General features: G+C 45.9%; 1 protein-coding gene across 1 annotated transcript in view; it reads right to left on the bottom strand.

Moving 5' to 3' along the window:
• Nucleotides 1-8,077: 8,077 nt before the first annotated feature.
• The window catches only part of FANCM (FA complementation group M), an 837,191-nt gene continuing 824,431 nt past the window's right edge, over nt 8,078-20,837 (bottom strand). The window contains exons 22-23 of the mRNA XM_078659682.1: nt 10,285-10,576; nt 8,078-8,339 (exon numbers count right to left, since the gene is read on the bottom strand). Of these exons, the coding sequence (XP_078515808.1) occupies nt 8,210-8,339; nt 10,285-10,576 (422 nt within the window). The 3' untranslated portion in view covers nt 8,078-8,209. The remainder of the gene's footprint in view (nt 8,340-10,284; nt 10,577-20,837) is intronic.

Below are 20,837 nucleotides of genomic sequence, written 5' to 3'. Positions count from 1 at the left end.
GAAGATGCCCCAGCCGGGCGAACTGGGTGCAGTGAAAATGTGCAGCTGGGCAATGGCGCGCAAAGAGACACCTCGCAGTCAGGGGCTAGCACCTTGGCGCAACGATTCTGGAGCTGCTGGGCACTGCTGCGGTGTATTTCCAGAGTCCTGAAATCCATCACAGGGTGCTGGCTCGCTGTAGAGTTGGAGTCTGCCTAGACTCGGTTTTGTAGGTTTTTGCCGCAAGGGGTCCAGTACATTGGCTATTGGTGCGTTTCAGCTCCGGTGCCAGATACATACTAAATTTAGTGGCGTTTACAAGGGAATGACAGCTTACCTGGGGTGTCTACACCCTATATTATGTCCACCTCCTGCAGGAGGTGGACATAGCCCTAGTCCTGATTGGAGATGTTCCATCATCTTCAAGATGGTGGGCACTGAAAAAAGTGCTTCACCTCACCTCCAGCACCTGAGGGGTGAAGTTGGCATGGGGGCACACCTCCTATTTTTTTCTTCGTTTTCCCCCTGTGTTCCCACCAAAAGGGGGTGACGAAAGGAAGGGGGCCTGCTCCTGCTGGGGTTGCATTTCAAAGGCGACAAGGCCTTTGAAGCTTCCTGCCACAGATGGCACTATCTGACCGGGGGGAAGGTGTTAACACCTCTACCCAGGACATGCTTTGTTCGCGACCTCGGAGTGCTCACCCCGTGAGGTCAGAACTCTGTCTGGTGGTGACAGGCTGGCTTAGACCAGTCGGTGACCTTACTAAGGGTTGGTAAGTTTCAAGGGTCCACCTCTAAGGGGTCCTCTCCGTGCAATTATTAATAAATCTGAGACTGGCATCAGTGCAGGTTTATTAAGACAAGATGCTTGGTACCAAACACCCCATAATACAGTGAAGCCATCATGGATCTGGGTAACTCATAATGGCAAATGTCCAGCCCATGTACTCTCTATAGCTTCCCTGTTCACTTACAATATCCGAGAATTAACATGGATATTGCAGGTATGGCCTCACAGGAGATATAGTGAACCCTGCCTTAGGACAATAAGGCCTGCTGGAGGGGTGTCTTACCTATATCCCATACAGTGTCTGTGGGCATGGCACACAGGCATGTGTGTCATGTCGACTCTTCGATTTTCTCAGAAACAAGTCATGCAGTCTGCAATGGCAGTGTGCAAGGCATTGGTGAGGGGACCGTAGGGTGGCACAATTTGTGCTGCTACCCTTGGCGCCCCTCTCCAGTGCTAATGCATAGGTACTGGGGGTACCATTTACTAGGGACCTACAAGGGGGAACGAAGTTGTACCAACTGGGAAGCAAAAGGTACAGTTTAGGGAAAGAGCTTATGGCACAGGCGACATGGTTGGCAGGGACCCTGTGCACCTTAACACGAAATTACATTATTTTCAAGGCAAGAAGTGGAGGCTAACCATGTCCAAAAAAGGTACTTCCCTACAAACCTCCATTGTCAGGAGTTGTAAATCTCTTAACATAAGCATAGAGGTTTAGAGGGTCTGTATCTGAACTGAATATTTCATAAATCCTTTGTCTGTACTCCTCTTCTTCTAGGAGTCTTTAAGTTTCCCTCCTGGACCTGTTCTGAAGTAAAGGCTCTCCAGAATTAAATGCTACCCTTCATTGCCCGCAGTGTTTATCCCATGTTTTCCTGCCAAGTGTCCCTGTCCTCATGGTAAATATTCTCACCCTGGTGGACAATGTAGCATTGTAGAATGAAGTGGTGTAGACTAGAGTATTGAATTGTAGAGTGCAGTTGCGTACAGTGCAGTGGTGCAGAGTATAGTGGCATGGAGTGATGCAGAGTAGAGTAATACAGTGGTGCAGAGTAGAGTATGGTGCCATAGAGTGCAGTGGCATACAGTGCAGTTTTGTAGAGTGGAGTGCTACAGAGTGAAGTGGGGTAGAGTGGAGTGATGCAGAGTAGAGTGGCGTAGATTGCATTGGAAAATAATGCAATAGTTCAGAGTAGAGTGGCGTAGATTTCAGCAGTATAGAGTGCTGTGTTGTAGAATGGCGTAGAGTGCATTGGCATAGAGTACAGTGGCACAGAGTGCAGTACTGCAGGATAGAGTACAGTGCTATTGCATACAGTCGGTTACAGTGGAGTGAGCAGGGTGGACTGTACTGGTGTAGAGTGCATTGGTGTAGAGTGTTGCTGAGTATAGTGGCGTAGAGTGCAGCAGCATAGAATTCAGCAGAGTACAATGCAGCATTGTAGAATGTAGTGGCGTGGAATAGAGCAGTACATGGTAGAGTGCAGTGGTACAGAGTAGAGTGACTTAGAATAGAGTGGCATAGATTGTAGTGGCATAGATTGCAGTGGTGTAGATTATTGCAGACTGCAGTAGCGTAAAGTAGAGGGTGGTAGAGTGCAATGGATTACAGTGGTACAGAGTAGAGTATAGTGGTAAAGAGTGGAGTGGCGTAGAGTGGAGTGCTGCAGGGTCCAGTGGCGTAGAGTGTAGTAGTGCAGAGTAGAGCGGCGTAGATTTCAATGGCGGGAGAGTGCAGTATTTCAGTATAGAATGCACTGACGTAGAGTGCAGTGGTGCAATGTAGAGCATAGTGGCCTGGAGTGGAGTACTGCAGGGTAGAGTGCAGTGGCATAGAGTTGGGTAGAGTAATGGCATGAAATGGTGGAGAGTGTAGTTGTGCAGAGAAGATTAGAGTGACGATCAGTGGATTGGCATTGGGCATAGAGCGGAGTGGTACAGTGTAGAGTGCATCGACAAAATGCCGTAGCATGGAGTAAAGTGGTGTAGAGTGGAATAACAGAACGGAGTTGTGCAGAGTAGAGTGAAATAACTTATACTCGAGGGGTGTAGAGCGCAGTGGCGAAGAGTGCAGTAGTGTAGAGTAGAAGGCATTGGCATAGAGTAGAGTGGTACAGAGTAGAGTTGAGAGGCATAGAACGAAGTGATATAAAGCGCAGTGGCGTATAATGGAGTAGTGCAGAGAGGAGTACAGTTCAGTACACAGAGTGCAGTGGCTTGGAGTGGTGCAGAGTAGAGTGGAATATGCATGGTGTGGTAGGACCCTTTCATTACAGACAACACCTCTTTAGTTGAAAGCACCATTATATTTGCACCGACATAGTTTCACTGATAAAAGTATATAGCGCACAAACGATAATGTGTGAAAATGTCGCTCACCTAACGTATTTATTTTGATAGTTTTAAAATATTTGTTTCCACCACACTTCTGAATTACCCCAAAATTTGCTTCATTTGCGATTTCCTAATTCTGAAATATTTGCACAGTTTATGTACAGACATTTACATTTTGTTGCATGCTAAAAAACATAACATTGTACAGTCTTCCTCAAGCACTCCCTGGGCCCAGCATGATTGTCACTTAAATCCTTTCACTTTGAAGGGAGCGAAAGACAAGTAAACACCAAGCTTCCTGGAAGAGAGAGCCTGACATTTGACCTTTGAATACGTAGCAGAAGTGACAAGATAAAACAAAATGTGAAGGCCTGTTTACAGAAATCAAGCATCAGTGAACGAAAACAGTAAATAGGGTTTGAGCAATGGAAGGGAAGGGAAGAACTCGAGCTGGTCAGCCTAAAACAAATAGAATGCAAGCACGTGTGAGTTGTAAACCACAAAGTCAATGTTAAACTGTCGGAATTCATTCCCAGGGAAGCTTTCCAAATATCCCCAAGATGTCGTTAGCAAACCGGACAGCACACTTCAACTAAAAAAAAGCACTAAGAGCACAGGGCATCAAGCATGCCATGCTGTACCCAGCACGACCAAGGCTGCATTACAAGGACCGTCTGCACATTTTTAATTCCCCCACCGCCCCAAAGAGCCCATGAAATTCTTGAAAGCTGCTATTAGGAAAGCTAATAATGAAAAATACCTAACATCTGACTTTGAAGACTCTGACATTGAGAGTAATTGATTCCCCCGATCGACTGACATTTAAACTATTTAATCAGGAGCAGGTCTTTTTTGTGACTGGAAATATTTAAATAAGTGAAGGTTTTATTTGAGTACAGTTTGAACGGCAGGGAAACCAACGCTTGTTTGCTGTTGCTCTGATCATGTCTGCTCTGTACAATCTATGTAACTATAGATTCATTGATTTCCGATTTCCTTTTGTGAGCTACTTTTAAATTAACCCACCGGAGGCAGTCAGTACCCTTTTAGGCCATTCCATACAGAGGAGCAAAAGCTGAACGATGCTGGCCCCCTCCTTGTACGTGAGGTGTTCAGTGTGGGGAGCAAATATGAGTTGGTGAGTTTAGACTGAAGGCACATTGCAAATGCGACCAGGCCGGATTCTATGGAGGCAGCGACACATCACTGATCAGGATACGACGTGTGCTGCGGAATGGGTGTGATTAAGGTAATTATATGGAACATTAGAGTCTTGAGTTACCCGAAAAAGAGACCCTTTATTTTGGCATCCTTTGAACGGGTGAAAAATAGCACTGTTCCAGGAAACCCATTTGGATGTGTGGGGTCAATGCCTTCACTTCCGGGTCGGGGCAGAACAGGTGCCTCTTGTAGGATCTACTGCAGTAGTGTGGTTTTGCTTGTGCGAAGGTACCTATGTCTTAAACTGACTAAATCTAAGCTGGCCCTCAGGGTAGACTTCTATACGTAACGGGGTGCTACTTGACACACCAATTACTCTGATTAATACATTTGTTCCCAAATAAGGACTCTCCGAACTTCTTTGAGAGCATCATAGGGATTTGCAGACAGCGCAAAGAATGATGGGTGAGATGGGTTCATTTAACTTACAAGTACTAGAGACACATTTCAAGTAGTGTTAAGATAGGTTTAAGATCACTACTGGGTTAGCCATTACCATAAGAGATTGGTCCTCAATTCCTTTCACGGTTGGACAGGGAAAAGTGCATGTACCATCTATCGGGGTGATGTATCAGATTCTGGGCGGCTTCTTTACAAGCCCCTTGTGCCACTTTTGCATCATTTTTAACATGGGAAAAATTACGCAAAAGTGGCGCAAGGGGCCTGTAAATAAGCCCCTTGGAATATAGCGAGAAATGCTTTCCATGTTATCTTTTCACATTTCTGTCTGAGTGTGTTGAACTGGCCACCAAAGGTCTTGACTTTGCCTGCTGGTTAGCGCTACAGACTTCTAGGCAGCACACCAGTTCATGAAGGAGATATTTGCAGGTAATGGGAGTCAATGAAGTATCTGTACTAGAGGTGTGAACCCTTCAAACCTTCTCAGATGAGCTATGCAGCTAAGTGGAAAGCACATCTCAGTGGTGTCAGGTGGGCATTTTGTGCGGTGGTGACTCTTTCCCGGAAGGAGAAGATCAATGTAAAACTTGGTGTTTTGAACCCTGATTTTCGGATGTAAGCCCCGAATCTGTGTAACAGAGGTAAGTGGTGCAATGCTGTCTGAAGTGAGTACTGAAGCTGAGCAATGAATCAGTTTGAAAAGCGCTGGACTTGGAATTGTGGGGGTGAAGCCTTTCAGATTAATTTCAGGAATACATTCATGCACTTTTGTTTTTTTTGTTGGACTATTTTTATTTCCAACCAACACAAACTTCAAGAAAAGTTTTCTATCCCCATCTCCTTTCTCTCTGCCTCACACACCCCACTGTCCGGCAACATCCAACTCACTTTAAATACAGATCTTGGTCATCGTACTACACCTTCAATTGACAGAGGCGTGCTTGCTCCATACACCTTTTGTTCCTGACGTCACATAATCGACATACTCAGAGTGGGAGCTGAGCCACACCCCAATATGTCCTGGTAATGTCAGTGACCCCTACTTAGTCCACAGGTGCTGAAGCAATCTTCTGAGGTCTTCCAGGAGTGTAGGGCATTTGCAGAGTAAGCGAGTGATTGGTTCTTGGGAAATAACCTTAACAACGCGGGCATCACATGGTGATGCCATTACAATGCAGTCGTTACAACGACCGCGTTGTTACCACGCAATGCCATTACTACGTAAGTCATTACATCAACTTGCAGTAGATGGCGTGCTAACAATAGAAATAGTATAGTTTAGTATTCCAACACCTTCCCTACTGTTACTGTAGCTGGAGTTGGAATAGTAAATTATACATTTCTAATGTCAGCACGTCATCTGCTGCAAGTTGATGTAATGACTTGCATAGTAATGGCATGGTAACAATGCGGTCGTTGTAACGACCGCCTTGTAATGGCCCGCGAAGTAATGACTCGCACTGTAACAAGTTATATTCTTGATTCCTGGAATAGAGGGCATAGCCGACATGTTTTCAACTTGGGTTTAACTGCCCATTGAGGAGATGCATCTAATGACAAAAAAGAGCCAATCCGAAACTGCAGGTAATTCATTTTATAATATAAACCTTTATCAGCACTAAATTAGATAAAATAAAATTCAAATGTGGAAAATAAATGTAATTTGATATCAAGAGCTTTTTGACATCCGTTTCTCAGTGTGATAATTATAGCTTAGATTATATTAACAGCGTTATTCCATTTTATCATGAGAATCATATAAAATTAAGCAATTTTAAAAAGTGTATATTTTGTATCTGGATATCCTTGACGGTAATTAGAGTGACACCTTCTTGAAAGGAAAATGTGTTACATTTTTTATAAATATTTTAATAGATTTTTTTTAACAAGTACATCATAGACCGACTTTACTCCTGCAAGGATTGACTGGATTTACTTTCTCCTTATGGCCAGATCTTGTTCACTCGTTTCTCCTAGGATCCACCACTTTCCTCTTCCTCCTCACAACCCCCACCACCCTCCACCTCCACCCCCATCCGTAGATTCTTCTTATACTGTTCACTGGTTAACATTCATGCCCCTTTAGTGTTGCCAGGGAGTCCAAATCCTCTCCCATTTTTTTCAGGCATCCCCTTCTGCCCAAGTGATAACCCTTGGTGTGTCGGGTGATCCCCAGCTTCTTGCAATGTATTTCTTGGCCACGGAAAACCCTAACATCAGTAGCAGATTGGTATATTTTTGCAGGGTTTTATCCCCCCCCCCACATTAAGTACCAGCGATTCGACCAAGCTGTCTAGTTTAGCATGAGTTGTTGCGTGCCAGCTGTCCCTCGCTTCCTCCCAACAGCCTCGTGCACGACCAGTGTGTATACAATCACCTATTTCATTGCATCCTCAGATACATTTGTTGGAGCTAACCCTCCCCATCTTGTACAGTACCTCTCTGGTGTAGTATGATCAATGCAGTTTTAGAAGCTGCACTAGGCGAAACCATGATCGTACAGCACTCTCTCGTGGGGCCCGCAGTGCCTCTTCCCACTCCCCGTCCTCTAGGGGCCCACAATTCTCTCCCAGTCTCTTCTGAGTTTGCCCATCACATCTGGCGAGTTGTGTACAATTGTCTTCTATACCAGGGAGATTGATTTTTTATTTCGAGGCTCTTCCAGGACCCGGTCTTCCAGTGGTGAGGGTGCCTGTATTGTTGTGTCTTTTTAGTTGGAGGTGCTCACGTGTCTTAGTTGTAGGTATCAGAACATTTCTGTGTCTGCCACTAGGTGTTCCTGTTTAAGCCTCTTGAAGGACACCAGGCTATCCTTGTTTCAGATGTCTCCCAGGGTGGAGATTCCTATCATGTCCCAATCAGCGGACCCCTCCAGCCGCCCCACTTACTCTAAGGTTATTAGCGGCCATTGTCATTGTTAATCTCCTAGCATTCTTTTTAACCACAAGCACTGAATTTTTACATTACCTAGTCAGTGCTTGTTACTTTTTGTATGCAAAACAAACAAACACTCCTATTCTTATCTGTAAGAGGGTTTATCAGGAAGGGTGCCTTTGAAAGCCGTCATCATGTTTGAATTTTCTCCAAATAAAAGGATTGCAGGTCTAGGGTGGGCTGGTTAGAGAGGCTATTTCCACAAAAAAAACCAACAACAAAGCCAAGGGAGAAATACCCGGCAGAAATCTTAAAGTCCTTGTATGTAAGGTGGTCTGAGCATAGAATTATGGTAAATGATTTAGTGAATTTCCATTGCCCTGAAAATGTGGATTATTCTATTTAAAAGAGGCAATCAAACAAACTAACTGGTTCCATCATTCCTATTTGTTTAAAGATCTAAATAAAAATAAGAAGTCTGTGTAAATATTTATTTACATATTTTACAATATGGACGACATACAGTATTTACATAGAGGTATCTAATAAAGTGCATTCATTAAAAAAGAGAAGCCATTTTATAGTCCGAGGCAACAAGGGTGGTAAAGGCTATCTTGCTTTCCCACTGACTGAGGTTGTTGGCAACATCTGAGAATCAAAGACATAATGGACGTAGCGGTAGATTTCCTCTGCTTTTTGTTGACTGACTTGTGCGCAGGATGCTATATCGGTTACCGAGCTGTAAAAATACAAAAAAATGAACTTATATATCACATGCAATAGTTTCAACCTGTATTTGTATTTTTGTACAGCTGGAATACATTGTTACTTTGTCCTGGAATATTGTCCCAGTGATATTCAAATGTGTCTTGACCCTGCTCCGAAAGGAATAGTCTAGCCCCGTGGTACTCCTAGTACGGCCCGCGGCCCGGCAGGCCTTCATTGGCGGCCTACTTACCTTGCCTTGCTGTGGCTACGTTTCTAGTGAGGCCGGCAGTAAACACAGAAGATGACCGCAGGAGCATACATAGTGATTACGTATTAAATAGGTATTCACTACGTATTCTCCTGCAGCCATCTTCTTTGTTTACTACCGGCCTCTGTGACTTCACGGCACCCTTGGAAAGCTTCCCAAAAGGCCCTTTAAAAGTCAGCTGTAAGCACTTACAAAGCTGACTTTTAAAGAGCCTTTTGGGAAGCTTCCTGTTTGGACAGAGAACGAGAGAGAAAGGGACAGATAGAGGCAGACAGAGATAGAGACAGAGTGGGATAGAGTCAGACAGATAGAGACAGACAGAGGCAGATAGAACCAGAGAGAGACATACAGAGACAGATAGAGATAGAGACAGAGAGATAGAGACAGAGAGATAGGTAGATAGACAGAGATAGCAAGAGAGATAGGTAGAGAGAGAGTGTTAGAAAGAGATATAGAGATAGCTAGATAGAGATAGAAATAGAGAGAGAGACAGAGACAGAGAGAGAGAGACAGAGACCGAGAGAGAGAGAGATACATGTGTGTATGCCGAGTCTGGTAGCTCAGTGGACGAATGCGTCTGCTGCACGGGCCTATGTTCAACCTCATGGTCACAGTTTTGTTTTGCTCTAGCCCCACCCCCCAGTGACCCAGCCCCCACTTGTGCAACCCTTGGCCACAAACCACACTGCAAATTTGGCCCCCAAAAGAAAGTTTGTGAGTACCCATGGTCTAGCGCCGAACTGCCAGGCCGGGTCCTCTATGAACTGAAACACAAACAACTCAAGACCGGTTTCACCTCGATTGGGCTCATCAGTCAAGTGTAGTTTGGATCCAGTGGCACAGTGATTATGGGACCCATGTCTGACCATATACCCTTGCCACGTAGTGCATTGCATTAAACATACAAAAGGTGTTGGGAGGAATGCTTCCAAAAAATCTAACCATTGGCAATTGATAGGGTAGTGAGATTAATTCAAGAATTCCATCCATCACCTTTTTGCATACTTCAGTACAATGCCATTTAAGTGTGGCCATTAGGTCGAGTCCTGTGCTCACTTTGTCACTTGAACCAAGGTCCACCGAACTGACAAGCCCCAATCAGGGTGAAACCAGACTTGGGTTGCTTGTGTTGCAGTTCAGGGAGGACCTGGCTTGACAGTTCGGGCTTCGTGGTTTCTATTGGAGCAGGGTCAAGAACAATTTGGTCGAACCGGAGTGACCTGGTGAGCAAAATATCAATGGACAGGGATGCAGCCCGAGTAAATACCATGTGTTCCATCAATCACTTTTTGTATACTTCAGAGTGACGGGAATGCCCAGACGTGGGTCCCATGCTCACTGTGACCCTGGAACCAAGCTCCACCCAACTAACAAGTTCAAATCTTGGCGAAGCCGGTCTTGATTGCTTGTGATGCGGTTCAGGGACGACCTGGTCTGGCAGTTCAGCTTGGACTGTACCTGTTAGAGCAGGACTGTGACTAATTTGCATACCGCAGGGTCTAAACTGAAGTGGTATGTTATGTAAAATAATGACAGACTGGGATGTGGCCCAAAAATTACAATTGACTGAGATTAATTTAAGCATTCCATCAAGCACTTTTTTGTATTCTTCACTACCTACAAAGCAACAGTATCTCAACCAGGATCTACCGTATGTGTTTAGGTATTAAATATAATACATACGTTTGTTTAATGCATCCCTTATTACCTGTTAGTCATCTGTTTCACAGTTCCAAAACGGTGGCACATGTTTAGTGCAGTGACATGATTTATATTCGGGATGCTGAGGTAGAACTGAAGGGCGTCTTTTTTGTGAGCTGTAACCTCTGTTGGAACCAGAATACCAGCCTTCTTTCTTTGTTCCACCAAAGCGAGTTCTTTGAGCAAACCAGCTGTTTCCTCTTGACTGGAACTGAAAAGAATTCGGATCCCAGCAGCAATCAGGGATGACAGCATGCAATCGTAATACTTGGTCCTTTGAAATAATCTCGAGGTTTCTCCTGTATAATGAAAATCAAACAAAAGTTCAAAAAAGTCTTCCTAACAACACAGTCAAAATTTGTATTACAAAAATATTTTTGGATTGCATGAAAATAACCGTGATAATAGAAATAAAAAAATATAGAGCTCATATTTATATTTAATACCAAATTTACACACAAAACAATGAAATGGTATAGAATGATTTTGCATTACAACCATAGTGGAAGAGAGAAAACAGACATGTTTACATGCGGGCTCACCGATTTAGAACTATAGGGCATTAAACTACACAACGCCAGCTCTGGTTGGTTAGTAGTGAGGAGATAACATCCAATACGCTGATGATTAGTAGTAGAACAAGCATTTGCAATGCAATAGGTCTCGCATTAGTTAAAGTTTGAGCTTTTGGGGTTGCAAATAATAATGCAACACCAATAGCTCTCAGTTTTAGTGATGCAAGACCTAAGTATGCCACTATGGCACAAAATGCACACAAAAACAAAAGATATGTGATTACGAAGTAGGCCATAGAGACAACACATACAAAAAAATACACCATAATAGAGTGCGACGCTTTCGTGCACTGCATGCACAAATGTTGTTTATCACATTAAAGCCTACGCTACTGACTTTGCCAGTGCTGGGAAGAAAGAACTAAACATGATTGTTTTTGTGGGTAGAATGTCTGTAGTAGGTGCAGAATTTGATGTGTCAAGCCGCATACTGATTTAAAATCTAAAATAGCCCTTATGCAATAGAATCACTTCCTGGGAGGTGGAATGGTATATCAAATAGTCAACAACATGAGGTGAGAGGGCACACTCCTTAGAATGGAGCCAATACATATTTCATACAATTGCCAACAATATTTGCTGCAGACAGCTGTGCAGTCAAAACAGTCTTAATAAATGTAGACATGTAGTACTACAGTTCATAGGTAAAATCACATTTTCTTACTATACAATAGCATTTTGTCTGTACCAAACCCTTACTTACTAACATAACTAAACACTATACTTTATTTCTGACAACTGAACAGCATGTTCAGTGTTTCCCTGTTTTCAAGAAATATGTCTTATTTTATTCCAAACTGCATCAAAATAAATATGAAATATTAAAAAGAAAAACATAACTAGTATCATTTCAACTATAGTCCAATGAAGCGTCCTCAGGTTCCTGTGAAATTTACAATCTAATTTGCCCTTCGCCATGTGGTTTATTTTATCAGCAGAACCTTTCTTTCCATTACATAATGGTACCATAATGCAGTTACAATTATGTATCCTCCATTCATCTAATGCCTTTCATGTGATTCTATATTCGTGTGATGCTTGCAGCTAGTACAGGCATATAAGCCAAGAACACTTATCTTGGTGGAAGTCAAAAGGGTGTATCTGAAACCACAGTACCCAGAATTCAAATCAATGTTGAATAGAAAAAAAAGGCCTGGATGAGGGGGAGCGGGATGGATAGGGAGTGGGTATATCCTTGTTGGAACTTGAGCTATGGATGGATACCCACAAGCAAGAACAGTTTTAACTGTGGGAAAAATCAATCACATAGTGCGACTGGTTCCAATGCAGTGAGCTCACACACCTAAGGATTGAAACTGGGCTCAAGTCGGAGTACCACGCGGGTGGACGGCGTCCCCCACTTATTTTACCGGGAACCCGATAACTATAAACTGCAACTGAGTGCAAGCCACCTTTTGTGACGTCACTTCCTGTCAATCAATCAATCAATCAATCATTGACACTTATAGAGCGCGCTACCTACCCGTAGGGTCTCAAGGCGCTGGGGGGAGGGGGGGGGGGGGTGCCGCTACTGCTCGAACAGCCAGGTCTTCAGCTTCTTCCTGAAGGAGAGGTGGTCTTGGGTCAGGCGCAGGTCGGGAGGGAGGGAGTTCCAGGTCTTGGCGGCCAGGTAGGAGAAGGACCTTCCTCCTGTAGTCGCTCTTCGGATGCGGGGGACGGCGGCGAGGGCGTGGTTGGCTGATCGGAGGTGGCGTTTGGGAGCGTAGAAGTTGACTCGGCTGTTGAGGTAGCTCGGGCCTTGGTCGTGTAGGGCTTTGTGTGCGTGGGTGAGGAGGCGGAAGGTGATTCTTTTGTTGACGGGGAGCCAGTGAAGGTCTCTCAGATGTCCGGAGATGTGGCTGGTTCGTGGGATGTCGAGGATGAGTCTGGCTGAGGCGTTCTGGATCCGCTGGAGTCTCTTCTGGAGCTTGGCGGTGGTCCCGGCGTAGAGGGCGTTGCCGTGGTCCAGTCGGCTGGTGACGAGGGCCTGGGTGACGGTCTTCCTGGTCTCGGTGGGGATCCACCAGAAGATCTTCCGTAGCATGCGTAGGATGTTGAAGCACGCCGAGGAGACGTTGTTGACTTGCCTGGTCATGGAGAGGGAGGAGTCCAGGATGAAGCCCAGGTTGCGTGCATGGTCTGTCGGTTCGGGTGCGGTGCCCAGGGCGGGGGGCCACCAGGAGTCGTCCCAGGCGGAGGGTGAGGAGCCCAGGATGAGGACCTCCGTCTTGTCTGAGTTCAGTTTCAGGCGGCTGGTCGTCATCCACTCGGCTACCTCTTTAATCCCTTCGTGCAGGTTGGCTCTGGCGGCGGCGGGGTCGTTCGTCAGGGAGAGGATCAGCTGGGTATCGTCGGCGTAGGAGATTATGCTGAGGTTGTGTTTGCGTACGATGGCCGCGAGGGGGCTCATGTAGACGTTGAAGAGGGTGGGGCTCAGAGATGATCCTTGGGGGACGCCGCAGATGACTTCGGAGGCCTCTGACTTGTACGGTGGTAGGCGGACTCTCTGTGTTCTTCCGTCGAGGAAGGAGATGATCCATTCCAGTGCCTTCCCCTGGATTCCGGCGTTGTTGAGACGCTGCACTAGGGTGCGGTGGCAGACCGTGTCGAAAGCCGCGGAGAGGTCTAGGAGGATGAGGGCCGCTGTTTCTCCATTGTCCATCAGGGTTCGGATGTCATCGGTGGCGGCGATGAGGGCGGTCTCGGTGCTGTGATTGGCTCGGAAGCCGGACTGTGAGGGGTCGAGGGATCCGTTCGTCTCGAGGAAGGCGGCCATCTGCTTGTTGACGGTCTTCTCGATGACTTTGGCTGGAAACGGGAGGAGCGAGATGGGGCGGTAATTCTTGAGGTCGGTGGGGTCCGCTGTTGGTTTCTTGAGTAGAGCGCTGAGTTCGGCGTGCTTCCAGCTCTCCGGGAAGATGGTGGTGTCGAAGGATGTGTTGATGATGTCTCGCAGGTGGGGTGCGATGACAGCGTCGGCCTTGTTGAAGACGTGGTGAGGGCAGGGGTCGGTCGGTGATCCGGAGTGGATGGAGTTCATCGTGCGGATGGTGTCTTCGGTGCTGATCGGGGTCCAGGCGTGGAGGGTGGTGGTGGGGGGTGGTTGTTCGGTCCTGGTGTGCGTTGGTTGGTTGTTGAAGCTGTTGTGTATGTCCGCGATCTTGTTGTGGAAGTATGAAGCGAGGGAGTTGCAGAGGTCTTGCGATGGGGTGATGTCGTTGTTTCCTGCGCTGGGGTTGGAAAGCTCTTTCACGATGTTGAAGAGTTCCTTGCAGTTGTGTGCGTTGTTGTCCAACCGGTCCTTGAATGCTGTTTTCTTGGCGGCGCGGATCAGCTGGTGGTGTTTCCGGGTGGCAAGTTTGAAGGAGGTCCTGTTGTCTGGTGTCGGTTCCCTTCTCCAGACTTTCTCGAGGGCTCGGCAGTTCTTCTTGGAGCTCTTGAGTTCGTCGGTGAACCATGGGGCCTTCTTGCTGCCGGGTCTGCTAGGCGGGGTCCTCAGTGGGGCGAGTTCGTCCGCGCAGTTGCTGATCCACTTCGTGAGGTTGTCGGCGGCCTGGCTGGGGTTCGCTGAGCTGGCAGGAGGGTGCTGGCTCAGGGAGGTGGCGAGCTGGTCTGCCGTGATCTTGTTCCAGCTTCTGTCATGACGTCTGCGTCCCCCCACTTCTTTTTACAGGACTTGTGCCCTGGATTGAAACTTATTTATGGCGTTTGTACGTTTGTCTCTGGAATAGCAACATAGAACTACAAGTCCCAGAATGCAAAACGATGGTTAAAAAAGCAAGGAATGAAAATTATGTGTGATCCAGGTGCAAAATGGCCAATTAGAGTTAATGCCATGTTGAACCTTTTTATGCAAGAGCAACCCACGGGCCTACTTAGAGCGTTACGTCATCGCGCTCACCTCGAGCAACTGAGAACGGTTTACAAAGCGCGATTGTTCTATAGCAATGGATGTGGTGGGCTTTGATGACCAGGAGCTCCGGGAAGCTTAGCGGGAGTACCTTGACTTTCTTGATGATGATGTACGGCGCGTGTTCTTGAAGAGAAAAATTAATTTCAAGTCAAATGACAAATCCTTTTATTTATGTTTTGGTTTTTAAAACAAAAGGCATTGTCATTTACAATGCCAATAGCTTAAACTAGCGTATATGCGAAACCTATTGCATTGCAAATGCTTGTTTTTTTGGGGGAGGAAGGAAGGATCCCCCCCACTGCTCCTTCCCACAACCTAGCCTTGCAGTGGTCAGGCTCGTTTTGGTTCCCTAGTCTGCCTGGTGAAACTTTGGTGGGTGGCCAGCTCACGAGCCTTTTGAAGCCACTAGCGACCCCACAGTCCAAGCGTGCCTCGGAGTGGGAACACTGCAGCAGTGCCCTAGATGTGTCAGACTCCGCTGTCAGCAGTCGGACGCTCGGGCGGCAGTCAGTTCTGCCAGGTTCACACATTGAAATTCTATAGCAAGTAAACGGCCACTTTCATGATCTCGCGCTGAGTTTTCTTGCGCATTTCAGGTTTTTAATTATCCACTCCCACCCACCTGCATAGTCTTCGACCCGAGCCCTGGTTGTGTTCAGATTAAGCAGTGCACTGCGGATCAGACAGCTCAACTAGCAGCTAGAGGACCGCGTGCAGTCGGAGGGTGGCGCCCGCCTTCTGTTACCTGTTAACAATCTCATTACCCGCGGCTTCCTCGGTCCAGCGCTATGCACTGCCCGTGTGTCCTTCTAGCCGTACATTCTCCCTCTAGTCTACCGGGATACTGCACTTGTTGCACTGTCCTAATTACCATTACCATCTTCAGATTTCCGAAAATCACTTGCAGGTTGTCTAGGACGGAGGTTGCGCGGGGAATTGAAGCGCAGCCCTCAGGGCAACACGAACAAATGGGTCGATTCTGAAAGAAAACTTCTTCGAGGTAACGGGACTCGGAAGAAAGATGGAAGCCCCGGGGCTGGGTCCATCAAGGTAAGGATGAACGCTGGGCTAGCTCCGGGGGATTTGATCCCAGGACACGGTAGACAGACACACAGCGGCGTCATGGGGGGAGTCCTTCTCTGCCAGAGACAGCTTTGGAAGGTTCAGGCAGACTTCCGGAAGCGGAAGGTATTAGAGTGGCTACAATGTCTTTAAATTAAAAACACTTATACTGTCTAACCATTATTTATCTGCGCTCTTTACGTAAATAAATTAACTGCAAAGCATAACACTTACTACAGAAAAACCCTCATTCTCACAAACATGATTTATCAGCTAACATTAGTTTAAACTAGACAGCTGCGCCATGAAAGCTTGTAAAAAAAAACTAAAAAAACCACACCGCGAGTGGTGCGCGCGCGCGCCACAGCGAAACATGTGGTTTCAATTATCGCGCCCGTGTCTGGGCACGATAATTGAAACCACATGGCTATTGGTGCGCGTTAGACACCAATAGGCATGGGCGGAGCAATGGGCCCGCCTTTGGCCTATTGCGTTCTGGCTCTGTAAAAAACACGCATGCAAAGGCCAATAACATGCCCCAAAATGAAAAGCACACGCTCATGCGTGTGCCAATCCTTGGTCAGCTTCTGAAACCCCATTTTTACCTACTAAATGTCTGGCGATGCGCGAGCAACTCTGCGCACTGCAACGCTTGGTGCGAGACCTAAAAAGCAGTCTCACGCTTTTATGCTTGCAGCTATTATTCCTCAATCAAGCTACTGACCAACGTGGCAATATGCATTGGCAATGCAAATTGTTCTTGCCTTAGTAGTACTGGAACTTGGGAAAACGTTACCCATACAAGGAGGGTCAAGGTGAGGCAAAAAAAAAAGTCACTAGGGGTGGAATCACGAAAAACAGTCAGACAGTCAATTTATACTTTTTTTTTATCTGGCAAACAAGGAGAAACATGGCAGTAAATCTGTTCTGTCTTAATTGGTTGCAAAGGCATCATTTTAAAATATCTTGTGGGGGTAAGGTACCTGCTGCTGGGAACTTTGTGTGCCCAGTACATCTCAGGGAATATCAATCTGGGGGTTAGAGCACTTGCTGGTGAGATCTATGTTTTGTCAAGTCACCATTTCGACTCATTGTAGAATAGGGGGCTAATGTCTCCAGTAAAGCACTTTGTGAAACATGCAGACAACAGACTATTCTGATATATAGGTAGATAAGTGGGACACTGCTTTTGACACAGGTCCTTTTATTACATTCAGCAGTTCATAAACTGCAAGCCCTCTGATATAGCACAGTAAGCTATGAACCAGCATCAAGTACCTTCGTGCAAACTGCAAGTGATGGTTTAATATACTTATTCGGTTCTTTCTTAATTTGTGATAAAAAGGCTGCTAAAAAGGGTTTCTTTGCGTAGTATTTAAGTCTCATCAGTACAGACTACCTACCCCAAGCACTGGGTTACGTTTAAAATGCTGATTTTGTGTTTCTCCAGGCTATTCAATTTTAACATATAATCCATACCAGCAAAGAGGATGTCTAAACCCAGGCTCATATAACAAATGGCTCATACAACAAATGATTTACACACTAGTCTGATTTATTGTCAATGTATAGTCTGTGAATGTGATGAAAAGCTCTCTGACACCCTACATTCGGAGTAGTAATAAAAGTATTAAATAAAAAACTAGTAAGTGCTACTTAAATTGTTATGCCTATAAATACTTGTACATACTAATCCATCTCACATTCTTACAGTGCATGCATATCTCTTACATATAAGGGTTGTACAAGTAAAAAATCAGCCTCCCAATCCTAGTGCCCCTTCAGTACTTGGTATGTGATAAAAAGATGTGTGCCTTTGTTTTTCCATTGCATTGGCAACTAGGAGTTAGGCTCTAGCTGGATTATACTTGGATAAAAGGAGGGCTGAGGCTCTTTAATTTCGCATTTGTTTTGGGCCCAGCTGGAAGAAAAAAAAAATAGCAAGTGCAATTGGGGTCGTCAAAATGAGCGCTATCAGCTTTGCTAATGTATTTTAGCCAGGTTGTACAGCAGCTAAAAAGTTTGTGGTGTTGAGCGGTGTACAGAAGAGTAGAGTGGCATAGACTGGAGTGGCATAGTGTAGTGTGGTTTGGTTTAGAGTAGAGTAGCATGCAGTGGAGTGGAATAGAGTGGTGTAGAGTACTATAATTGTGAGTGTAAGTAACTAAAGCATGTTATGTTTTGTTAACAGTAACTATATTGCACACAGCTACTCCAAGAAGTGTCCTGGCGCATGCACAGCAAAGTGGTAAACAGAGGAACAAACTATTTTTGTTTTTTGGTCTTCAGTCTCTTCCTAAAGATCTTGGGATCCTGAAGAGCACGTAACTCAACTGGGAGTTGATTCTAGGCAGCAGCAGCTATACATGAAAGCGAGCTGCCCCCTATCCTTTGTCGATGGAACCTAGGCGTGCATGCCATATACTTTGAAGAGGAGCGCAACTGCCTAGCAGGGCCGTAGAACCTGAATTGTGCTCTCAAATACACTGGGCCAGGCCCATAGAGAGCTACATGACCAATGACCAATTACTTAAATTTCACTGGCAACCAGTGCAGGCTATGGAGTTATTGCCTGTTGCTGATCCTCTTAGAGAGGTTCAGAAGAGTTCTGGCTGCGGCTTTCTAAACAACCTGAAGTTTATTCAGTAAGTTAGCAGACAAACCTACGTACAGTGCATTAGCATAGTCAGTGTGAGAAGTGATCAAGGCAAGGGTAACTGTTTGCCTAGCTGAGAGCGAGAGAAGAGGAAGACATTTTTTCAGTGCTTTCAAAATACCAAAGCACTTTCCTGGGAATTTGTTTATCTGAGGGCCAAAGCACAGCTTTTTGTCAAACCAAATCCCTAAATTCTTGATGGGTTTACCCAGAGGATTTGGCAGGGAAGACTCATTCGGCCAAAAGAAGTGCCAGAATAGAGGGTACTAATTACTGAAGAGAAGAATCTCAGTTTTGTCCTTGTTGCACTTCAGCTGAGTGAGGTGAGCCAATGAAAAACTGCAGCCAGACAAGTTTTAAAATGGACGGTGGTGGATGTGAATATAAGCTGGGTGTCATCAGCATACGCGATGACTTTAGCACCCTTATCCACTGCCAGCCAGACAAAGGGACTCACATAAATATTGAACAACAGTGGGCTTCAAACGGAGCCTTGGGAGACCCTGGTTGTTAGATTCCAGGGGGCAGAATCGAGACTTGTGGAGTTCTACCCTCGATGTAGGATTTCAGCCATTCATTGCTGACCCTACCACACTGATTTCTTGAAGATGAGCCAGGATCAGGGAATGTGGCACAGTATCAAATGCCGCTGACAGGTCCAAAAGGACGAGGGCAGCCCTGCCCCAGCTTCTAGTTTCACATATGGCCTTAGAAATTTCGACCAGAAAGGAATCCGTTATGTAGGAGGATCTAAAACCGGTTTGTGCCAGGTGCAGAAGATCATGTTGTTCCGAGAGTTGTTAATTGACCAGTTTGGCAAGAACCTTAGTGACACCAGGGAGATAGGTAGGTAGCTGGAGGGGAGGGTGGAATCCAGCGCAGGTTTTTTTTAAAAAGAGGCACAATCATCGCCTGTTTCCAGGAAGGAGGGAACAATGGCGATGTTAGGGATAGGTTGAGCAAAGAATTAATCATAGGATTGATCACCTCAGAAGCACCGGCCAACGATTTGGCTGGGCACGGATCGGTCAGAGAAATGGATTTAAGGGTTTTTAAAACTGCAAGGGAGTCCCTTGCAAATACAGGTTCAAAGGCTAAAAGCTTGGCGGAGGTGGACGGCGGCAAGGGAGGAATTATTTTTGCAAGCTGACAATCCCCGGCGCAAAAATGGTTTTGTATAGAATGAACCTTATTAATGAAAAAGCTGGAGAGTTCCTCATACCATGCGGGCGAGGGAGTATGAACAATGGCGGAGATTTCTTTGGCATTATTGCCAAACTGGGCAATTTGCTCCGTGTAATAGAGGCTTTTAGCTTTGGCAATGGCAGCATAGTATTTCTTTCAAGCACAGTTAAAAAGTGTTCTGTCCATGGGGCAGTACTTCTATATCAATAGAGATGACAGATATTGGGAAAGCAAATTAAATAAATTGTATGCCTGTGTTAAAAAGTAGGAAAGCACATTGCATTTCCAGGAATAATATTGAAACGCTTATAAAATAAAAAGAATTGTGCGTTGCAAAAATCCAAGGAGGAAAACGTACTTGGTCCACGCTCCAGGGAGGAGCTAACACAAGAAAGGAAGGGAAGCATATTGGAGCTAAGCAATCGAAAGATTACAAATGAGCCTGACAATGAGAACAACCGATTGTGGGCAGGTTTTAAGCCATGACTTTAGTCACATTGTGGCTCCACAAATTTTTCACTTACTGATATATTGATCACGGTGGCTTCTCTGTGCCAGAGATTAGACTGCACAGGTAGCTGAACAATGGACTGAAGTCCCAGGCTCCTGCTGCCTCCTTCTCCACTACCGCAGATGGCAGTTCCAAGGCTCCTAGATGGCAGGAACCTCCTCCAATTTCCGCTAATCTTTGTGTTGGGCCCTCACTCCTTGCATGGAGGTGTGCCCAAGGCCAATTACATTGATTGCTGCTTCCGGGGGACCCTCTGAGGTGCTTATTTCTCTTAGTGTAATCATTGTCAAGGAGAGTGCCAGGCTCAACAGTGAGACCACAGATGTCCCACCCTCCAAAGACCTCTGTAACACCACAAGATCAGGCAGATCTACGACAGCTGCGACGCCCCAGACACTGACACTACACCCGCCACCACCACATGCAAACACGCCGCACCCCAAAAGACTGTGCTCAGCTGGACCCTGCTCCTAACAGAGGACACACTCAGGACCATAACTAGCATCCACTCAGGAGCCCTGTCGGATCCATGCTCCTACCACATTTTCTACAGAACAGTTGCAGCCATCGCACCCCAGCTTTGCCGCACCATCAACTGCACCATCGAAACCGCCACCTTCCCTGAAGACTGGAAACACGCAGAGATCAACCCCCTCCT

This window comes from Lissotriton helveticus, chromosome 9 (genome assembly GCF_964261635.1).
Source record: "Lissotriton helveticus chromosome 9, aLisHel1.1, whole genome shotgun sequence".
NCBI classification, from domain to species: domain Eukaryota; kingdom Metazoa; phylum Chordata; class Amphibia; order Caudata; family Salamandridae; genus Lissotriton; species Lissotriton helveticus.
This window is presented reverse-complemented; position numbering and strand designations above follow the sequence as displayed.